The sequence below is a fragment of the Myxine glutinosa genome, chromosome 7 (genome assembly GCF_964187855.1).
Source record: "Myxine glutinosa chromosome 7, kmMyxGlut1.1, whole genome shotgun sequence".
Taxonomy (NCBI): domain Eukaryota; kingdom Metazoa; phylum Chordata; class Myxini; order Myxiniformes; family Myxinidae; genus Myxine; species Myxine glutinosa.
Genome location: NC_136267.1, coordinates 172,300,312 through 172,310,311, shown reverse-complemented (window position 1 = coordinate 172,310,311; position 10,000 = coordinate 172,300,312). Strand labels below are relative to the sequence as shown.

General features: G+C 45.6%; 1 protein-coding gene across 4 annotated transcripts in view; it reads right to left on the bottom strand.

Moving 5' to 3' along the window:
• The window catches only part of LOC137431840 (diacylglycerol kinase beta), a 199,824-nt gene that overhangs the window by 88,644 nt on the left and 101,180 nt on the right, over positions 1-10,000 (bottom strand). The window contains exons 11-12 of one of the 4 annotated variants that reach the window (XM_078782564.1): positions 7,039-7,110; positions 195-218 (exon numbers count right to left, since the gene is read on the bottom strand). The exons of 1 other annotated variant lie outside the window; for it this stretch is intronic. In XM_078782564.1, the coding sequence (XP_078638690.1) occupies positions 195-218; positions 7,039-7,110 (96 nt within the window). The remainder of the gene's footprint in view (positions 1-194; positions 219-7,038; positions 7,111-10,000) is intronic. 2 more of the 4 variants (XM_078782563.1, XM_078782561.1) reach the window with 2 other exon arrangements.

The window sequence follows — 10,000 nt, the reverse complement described above, 5'->3', positions numbered from 1 at the left end:
GTTTGAATATGCTTTGCTGTGTGTAAGTTACGTGTCATGCATGAAGTTGGTGAGTCACAGCAAGCATGAACGTCACAGCAACGTGACCTTTGTAAATCCACACTGGATGGCAATGGCTCTTTTCAAATGGATGGATTAGTATCACACGGATTAGTAATCACACAGTAAGCGAAACACAAAATAGTGTGAAATACCTTAAAATCGCTCACTGGCAAAGGCTATGAGGAAAAAGAAAAACAAGTTTGTTTTCTGTTTTAGAATGTGACTACATCTTTTTATAATTAGACATGGTAAAGGCAATGCATTCGTGGTTCAATAAAGCTACATTTAGAACATGAAAGAGGAATAACACATTCGTAGCAATTTATATACAAGTATGTATAACAAATACGTAGCAATATTATAAAACACACAACGTTTATTTTTCATATATCCTGCCCATCTGTATGTGTGTGTGTCTGTAATAGGAGCGCTCCAGTTAGAGGGATTAGACCGGCGCGTTTTATTTTGTATTATCGGCATCCGTGGGAATAAACCTGTTTATTTTTGTACATAATTCCGTTTTCGTTGAGTTCATTGAGCTCACAAAAATGCGTCACCAAAAATATCAGCTCTATCAAAGCAAGCTTACGGCAGTGAATGCAACATGGACACCAGGTTTTGTTCAAAATGCTTTGGGTGCTGGTTTCTCTTCGGAAGCTTGTGTCATCTGAAAGAGCAGAGATATCAGATGTCGCCATTTTGTGTCCCTCGCCCCGTCTGTGCTTGTGACTTGACGCCTTAGTTTTTATCGGATTATTTTACTTTATTGTATATAGTTATTATTGATTTCATTCTCCGTTTATTTGTTCGGGATTAAGCCCGTTTGGTTTTATTCAAAGCTTTATCCCGGTGTGTACCCTGGTTAGAATAGGTACACCGTATCCCTGCGTGTCGTAAGAGGCGACAAAGAGGGTTGGCGTCAGCAAGGGCATCCGGCCATAAAAACATTGCCTCAAAAAGAGAACCACGACAATTACAACTACATATGGGCAGGGTACAGCCCGAAGTGGAGATCGGTTTCTGAGGTTTGGGACATGGAATGTAGGGACAATGACAGGGAGATCAGGAGAAGTGGTGGAAGTATTGGTCAGAAGAAGAGTGGACATATGTTGTGTGCAAGAGACGAGATGGAAGGGAAGTGGTGTGAGAATGGTGAACTGGTGAAGGGTAGGCAGGGGCAGAAATACAAGTTTGTGTGGCAAGGGTGCCCGGATGGCGTGAATGGTGTTGGTGTCCTGTTTTCTGAGGAGTTTGTAGACAGTGTGGTGAGTGTGACTAGAGTGAGTGATAGGTTGATGATGGTCAAAATGATGATTGGAAAGCTCTTGGTGAACGTCATCTCGGGATATGCTCCGCAGGTTGGTCGGAGCGATGAAGAGAAGGACAAGTTCTGGTGTGCGATAGAGAAGCTGATGGAAAACGTGAAAGATGAGGAAGTTGTTGTGGTAGGAGGAGACCTAAATGGACATGTGGGAAGGAGTATGGACGGTTTTGAGGGAGTTCATGGGGGTTACGGATATGGTGTGAGAAATGGAGAAGGTGAAAGGATTTTGGAGTTTGCTGATGGAGCTGATTTGTTGATTTGTAACACTCAGTTCCAGCAAGGGGATAATAAGCTTGTTACATACACGTCAGGTGGGTCGATGACAACCGTTGACTACCTGATGGTGCGTAGGTGAGATAGGGGGCACCTCCGGTGAGATAGGGGACACAAAGGTGATCCCGGGGGAGGAGGCTGTTTCACAGCACCACTTGGTTGTCTGCGACATAAGGGTGAAAGGTGCGAGGAGAGCTCGGCGGGTGAAGTACCAACCGAGAATGAAGGTGTGGAGGTTGAAAGAGGTGACAGTAAGGGAAGCATTAAAAGAGAGGCTGAGTATGATGGAGGATGATGTGGTTGAGCTTGAACGTGGTTGGATGTCAATGAAAGATAGTCTGTTGGGAGCCGTTGGTGAGGTATGTGGATGAACAAAAGGACCACCGAGGCACTCGGAAACATGGTGGCGGGATGATGAAGTTGGAAAGAGGATTGACGAGAAGAGGAAGAAGTTCAAGGAGTGGCAGAAGGCGAAGGGTACGGGAGCAGAAAAAGCAGAGCATGAAAGTTATAAGCCAGCCAAGAAGGCTGCAAAGAAAGAGGTAGCAAAGGCGCAGGAGGCATGTAGGAAAATGTTCGGAGAATGCTTGGATTCGGAAGAGGGTCAGAGAGCGGTATTCAGGATTGCAAAGCAGATAGCGAAAGAGAGGTGTGATGTGATGTGGGTGAGTTGCTTGAAGGATGAAGTGGGACAAATCGTTGTGGACCCAGATGGAATTAAAGGAAGATGGAAAAGATATTTGGAAATGCTGTTGAATACAGAGAATGAATGGGATGGCAACATAGAGAGTAACCCAGTTTTAGGACCGGCAGAGAAGTTAACTGAGGAGGAAGTTGAGGAAGCGATAAAAGCAATGAAGAGTAGAAAAGCGGGAGGGCCGACGGGAGTTGTGGGAGATATGTTGAAGGCAGCAGGAAGTTGGGGTGTGAAGAGAATGACAGAGATCTGTAATCTGGTGGTGAAAGAAGGCCGCATTGCGGTGGATTGGGACCTGAGTACCCTCGTCCCTCTATACAAGGGGAAAGGTGACCCTCTGGAGTGTGGCTCGTACCGAGCGATAAAGTTATTGGAGCGTGGAATGAAGGTATTGGAAAGGGTGTTGGAGAGGAGGATAAGGAAGAAGGTGAAGATCGACGAAATGCAGTTTGGATTTATGCCATGAAGAGGAACGACAGACGTGCTCTTTATTGTGAGGCAGTTGCAGGAGAAATACATGGAGAAGAGGAAGAAGTTGTTTCTTGGGTTTGTTGATCTGGAGAAAGCATTCAATAGGGTTCCACGCAAAGTATTGACATGGGCAATGAGGAAGTGAGGAGTGGAGGAATGGTTGATCAGAGTAGTGATGGCAATGTACAAAAGAGCACGCACAGCTGTAAGGACAAAGGACGGGAACAGTGGTGAGTTTGAGGTGAAGGTGGGAGTGCATCAGGGGTCGCTACTAAGTCCACTACTATTTGTAGCTGTGATGGAGGTGCTGGCTCAGAACGTAAAGGAGGGTTTACCGTGGGAGTTGTTGTATGCAGATGATCTGGTGTTGATTGCGGAAAGTATGGATGGACTGAAGGAAAATATGAACAAGTGGAAGGAATGTATGGAGACAAAAGGTCTGAAGGTGAATATAGGAAAGACGAAGGTGATGGCAAGTGGTAAAGCATGTGGTGAGGTGGAAAGAACTCGGAAGTGGCCATGTGCTGTGTGCAGGAAGGGTGTCGGAGTGAACTCCATTCAATGTACAATGTGCCCTGAGTGGGTTCATCAAAAATGTAGTGGTCTGAGAGGGTCATTAACCAGTGTAGCAGCTCCATTCAAATGTAAGGTGTGCACAGAGGGAGCTGCAGATGGTGGAAATGTTGAGTTGGATCTTGGAGACGGCGTGAAGCTGGAAGGTGTGAAAACATTTTGCTACCTCGGAGACATGCTGAATGGAGAAGGTGGATCAGACACGGCAACGGTTGCTAGAGTGAGATGTGCATGGAAGAAGTTTCGGGAACTGAGTGGCATGCTGATGAGGAGGGGAGTGTCGTTGAAGCTGACGGGAAAGGTGTATGCTGCATGTGTGAGAAGTGTTATGATTTATGGGAGCGAGGCATGGGTAATGAACGTAGAGCAGCAACAAAGGCTGGAAAGGGTGGAAATGCGAATGGTTCGGTGGATGTGTGGAGTATCGTTGAGAGAGAGGAAGACAAATGATGAATTGTGAAAGATGATGGGAATAGAGCCTGTGATGAATGCTGTGAAGAGCAACAGGTTGAGATGGTTTGGTCATGTGTTGAGGAAGGATGAAAGTGACTGGTTGAGAACAGTGACGGAAATGAATGTAGAAGGAAGTAGAGGACAGGGAAGACCGAGAAAGACTTGGCTAAAGATGGTGGAAGAAGAAATGTGGGCAAGGGGGTTAACAAGGGGAGATGCAGAAAATAGGGCAAAATGGAGAAGATTGTCATGGGGCCCGCAAGGCTAACCCCCGCTCTAGCAGGGAAAATGGCCTTAAAATGCCTGTTGTTGTTGTTATTGTTTTCTTGTTGTATGTATTACAAATATCAGGCTGACAGGATGGCAAACTCGCCTCCAAACTGTCTAGCCTGGGTTCGAATCCCAACCCAGCTATAAACTGTCATTCCAGTCTTTCACTTCTGGTGACTTGTTAATGTGCGTGCCGTCCTTCGGATGGATATTAAATGGGCGTCCCGTCTGTCAGCATTCGTCGGTGGACGTTTAAGACCCCACGGTATATTTTGGGAAGCGTAGGCGAGCTATCGCCGGCACCATAAACAAATTACAAATTCCTCCACGATCCAGCAGAGGGCACCGCATCAGTGGCACAACCACATCCACAGCCAATGATGCTACCCCACATCCTTGTACTGCATACGAATGAATAAGAATTTCGAATATTTGGTTCTCCAAATCTTACTATAATTCACCAAATGTCCGTCCGTCCGTTCGAAGGTACCGCAAAAACGGCTCAACCGATTGCAACGATATTTTGGGTGGGTATTCCTGGGACCCCTGGGAGGAAAATAGATTTTATGTTTTTCCAATTTTTCCCCAATTTTCCAAGTTTTCCAATTTTCCAATTTTTCCAAACATGATAGAATAATATTTACCGATATGAACAGTGATGTGGCTTTTGTTGAAATTCTACGTACCAGGAGAGAGTAGATCGACTCCTGACGAACTCTTCCTATAGAAACGGGCGGCTCCGAAGTAACATGGCAGCGTGTGCAAAGCGACTGAGAAACAGGTGTAGCGGCCACTTCCGTGTTACAGATTCGGCACGCACTCTTCACACATATAGACCGATCCGATAAGGACGATCGTGCCCCCTTCGCCGATAGGCGGCGCTCTTGCGTCCGCCATTACTGGGAGGCGTCCCGATCCAAATTTAACTCCAGCTGTCTGCGCCAGCAAAACTATCATCGCGATCATACATGAAAAGTGTCCATGATAATCGTTCTCAAGTGTTTCTCTATACGTGTGGAGCGGTCGTGGACACCTGGCACCTGAAGGCACACGATACAAATCCCGTCTTTGGCAATGTCGCCATGAGGACACCTGGCACCTGAAGGCACACGATACAAACCCCGTTTTCGGCGATATCGCCGGGCACCATAGGCGCACGGCCATGCTGCCCTGAAGGCACCTGGCACCTGGGGGTACCCAGTTTCCACTTCCACCTGCACCAATCCTATTTTGTTAGCAACCGCGTACCCTATGCTACGCCATGCCGAGCCCCCTTCCGCCTTAGCCCCGAGTTTCTCGACCACTACGATAACGACTCCTCTGACTGACCCGATTAGGTGCCTGTCCCTTCATCGACTCCTCCATAAGGCCAGGTCTTGGTGGCCGTACCACAGCCGCCCCGCATGGATTCTTCCCTCAGAGTCCACCTCCGCCCGGGCCGGCCACCTCTGGCAACTACGGCTAGGCCCCGAGTGGCCGCTGCCGAGACCCAAGTTCCTTGATCACTAGGGTCGCGACTCGTCTGGCAGACCCGACTGGGCCTCCGTCCATTCGCGCGGGCCGCCTCACCGGCTCCTTATCGCTTCATCGACTCTTCCATATGGCCAGGTCACGGCGGGTGTATCACTGCTGCCCCGAATGGATTCTTCCCTCAGAGTCCACCTCCGCGCGGCCGCCACACCGGCTCCTCACCGGTCGTATAGCTCGGTGGACCGGTTGTATCGTCCACGATTCCATCTTCTCCGATGAATCTAACAAACAAATATATTTTGTATCGATATTATTTTGGCAAAGTGAACTGAGACTGGCTACTGCATGTAATCTGAACGCTGGAGAGCAAGCCGAATGAAGCGGACGCCTCCCAACTATGGTGGCGTCTATAGAGGGCGCCCGTCCATTGAACCCTCCGTCGGATTGGTCTATACATGCGACTGAGAAAGACGTGTAGTGGCCGCTTCCGTGTTACAGATTCGGCGCGCACTCTTCACACATAAACGTGCGACTGAGAAAGACCTGTAACGGCCACTTCCGTTTTGCAGAATTCAATCTTTTTTCAAAATGGGCGCCATGAACTGTTTAGATTTTGATGATTTGCATGTGATATGATTCAACGGACGTTTATATGAATCGTTTAAAATAAAAAAGCCTTCTGATATTTTGCCTTTTCATTCGGGCCTCCCAATTGAAGCCCCACCTGTAGGGCGGGTACCGTTGCTAATAAGTATAATCCAGGATCGTCGGTAGGTGAGTGTTTTGGTGGGGAGGATGGAAGAAACGATGGGGGGGGGGGAGTGTTGTCCCTCAATTCCAATGAACATCGTCATGAGTGATAAAGTTGTGGTTTTGGGTCTCTCCTTTCAACGATGAACTTTGGATGCTCGGATGTGATTATTTTGGGGGGGAAATGCATGTTGCCGCATGAGAAAGCATTTTAAATACGAGTCGGTTTACCAGATTTGTGCTTGGCCATTTACAGGTGGGATCACAACATAAGATGGCCCAGACAGGCAACATGCATTTTGAAAACAATTAGGATTGTCCAAAGTTCTTGAAATGCTGATTGTTTGAGAGCCACAAATTAACAACGAATTGATGTAAGAATTCTTCCCACACCTTCTCTCATGGTGACATTTATTGCAATTCGAAGAAATAATTTATCATATAGTTTCTTTGAGATATAACAAATTTTGGTATAAAACTCAAAAAAGTACCAAGACTTGAAGAGTTTAAATATCATCATGCTGTGATGCAAGGTTATATCCCACAGGAATGGTGATATCCAATATGATGATTGAGGTCCCCAAACTTTTCCATATCCTGCTTTAATACATCCAATTTTTAAAATAACCTACTCGAGGGCGTAATGGTTAGAGCATCGCCCTTAGTCTGAAAGGTCAACACTTCTAACCCTGTCCGAGTCATACCAAGGACTTACAAAATGCATGTCCTCCATGCGCTGGTTCCTTGTTTGGCACTCAACATTTAAAAGGATCATTCCAGTTGTCATCTGGGAACAAAAGGCCACAAACAGGTCAGCTTGGCCTAACTTTTGCCACAAAAGCCTGGACCACTTTGAATGCGGCAGGCTTGTTATCAAGTGACAGCGGAGACAAGAAAGGAAAAAGTACCAACGTCCATCTCTGCAAGGACCAGTCTATACCTGCACCAGCCTGTACCTGCACCACCCTATACCTGCAATGTTTGTGGTAGATGCTGTGGGTCCTGCATTGGACTATACAGCCATCGCACAACGCACAATGCTTAGTGAGCACGTCATCGAAGGCAAGAGATTCATCGAAAGTGATGACTCACACCATCATCATCGTCATCATCAAAAGGATCAATCAAGGACAAACCCTAAATGTTGGCATCCCTGGGGAAGAGGAAATTCCTCATTAATTGTCCCACTGAGTGCACAGAGGAAAGACGTCATGAAATGATGACGTCGCTGGTACCCAGAATGCTCTGGGAAGTGATCTTACCTCCCTCAAGCACCGTGGTTGTATTTGTCTGAAGTCAAGTCACATGTTGTCTCATGTATTTGTCTACATGTGTGTGTGTGTGTGATTTGTGTTGCAACGTCTCTTTGAGCATCATATCCTGTAAACAAAAGGTTTACCGGAACGTAAAACAGATTTAATAGATGCGGGGAAATTCCATATTTAATCCATGAGAGGATGCAAAAGGATCAAGTGTGCATGTCACATGACAGAAAACATGTAACCTGACAACTTTGAAAACTGAGGGACCTTCCCATAACACTTCCTCTTTCCCTGACTCACTCCTCTTAGATACATACATGTCAAATGTCATTTTTGTAAGTACCAAAAAGCAAGTTATACAAATAATGAGGACAAGGTTTTAATTGGAAGCTACTTCGACAACTATATATGACTTATCATACGCAGGCTGTGAGGCGTTACTTTAAAATGTTGGACTTGGAAAAAGGCACAAAGGCCATTTTGCAATGGATTATCTCCAGCAGATCGAACTCGGACTATAATGAAACCATTGCAAAAAGCATGTTTTATTTTGAAATATTCAAAAACTGTCACAATTTCAGCATAGACTATGATGCGATCGGAAAAGAAAGGTACAAAAATAGTACATCCAATAGTTTGGGGACCTCAACTTGAAAATAACTACCGAGTCAAAGTCGAATCGTTTGAGTGAATGGAAACATGACGATTAAACAAGACAAAATTTTGTAATTAATAAGTATGTGGCATCGTGCATTATGGTCAACTAGCAGGGGTTACCCGACACTGCCCGGGGACGAGGGGTTGGGGAGGGGGGTTCCAGGTGCTGCCTGGCTGGGTGAGATTTTCCCTGGTGGTGGTTTTGACTGAGAAAAAGTAACAAATGAACACACACACACACAAATATATATATATATATATAAGATTTAAATGTTTTCAATGTGTCAGAAAAATGATGTAGATTTTTATGTAATTTTACGTAATTACACAAGGGTGGTTAGGGGAGTTTTTTTGTACTCATGACCCTGACCCCCCCCCTCCCCCCTTCCCCCCCCCCCCAAGCACGTTTGCAAAAATTGGTGGAGATTGGCGCAGTCGTTTTTTTTCCGATGATATTATGATGTGCACACAACACGTACAGATAATTTTCCTGGATATGGGGGAATTTTGTGGGGGGGGGGGGGGGGGGGGTGCGGGGGGGGTGGGGTTAAAACCCGAGTATGTCGAGGAGCTTAAAACCTTGTCCAGATTCTGAAGTTCCAACAACCAAAATTTGGGGCCTCTAGTTGCTCTGGCTCAGCCATGAGAGGATAACGTACAAACACATGAATAGACACACAAACATTTAAAAAAAAAAAAAAAACACCTTTAGAGGCCATTTTTCCCCGCAAAGCGGGGGTTGGCCTTTTTCGGGAACCGTGGTTGTTGTTGTTTTTTTGGTCCCCTTTTTGAAGCAATGTTTTACGGCCGGATGTCCTTCCTGACGCAAACCCTTTTTGCCGCCTTTAACGACAAACAGGGAATTACCAGTGAACTGGTACTCAATTAGCCGACCTCGGAAGGATGAACAGGCTGAGTCAACCCCCCTGGCGTTAATTCAGCGATCGACCGGGATTCGAACCCAAGATCCTTGGATCCTAAGCCGGCACCCTAGCCGCTAGCCCAACACCAGGGACATTTCCAACACAAACACTTAATAATAATAATATAGAAGGATAAATGCTATTGTATATTCATAGTACTCAGATTAGATTTTTTAAAAGTCTGAGTCGTAAGAACACAAATACTAAGAATTCCCCTCCAAAAAGTGCAATTCCCAAACTATAGTTTCGTTAACAAATGAATGCACGAGTAAGCGCCTCTCTTAAATTTCAAGTTCAAATTTCTCATAAAAAGCGGGATTTGGATTAAAATCAAATAAACCTTGAATGCTAGTCACAAAGCCTTATTTTTGCTGTCATTGTCTATGTCTTGATGAAACAGAGGCCATTACTGAAACAGACGGAAAATGTCAAGAGCAATAAGACTGGAAAGAACTATTTGGAATTTTGCCATGCTTCCAGGAAATGAAGCATGTTTGTGAGATAACATGGGAGCATTAATATGCACAAGGCAAGAAACCGAGAAAGCCAGCATAATGTACCTTTCATAACAAGGTGGAGGATATGGTGAAACACAATGCCTGTAAAGTTGTGTGATTGTAGTTTGAACTCTGCTCCGATTTGCACAGGATTCAAATTCTGAATAAGCAGCTCAGATGCAGTTGTGCTACAAGTGGATTGTCGTGCAACGAGACATGTGTATGCTTACCTTGGATGTACACACAATGGGAATCGATCACAAAGGTGGGCACAATGCTAATTAGTATCCGAATACGAGTAAAATATTTCCTACAGATGACCTGTGTACATTGTACAT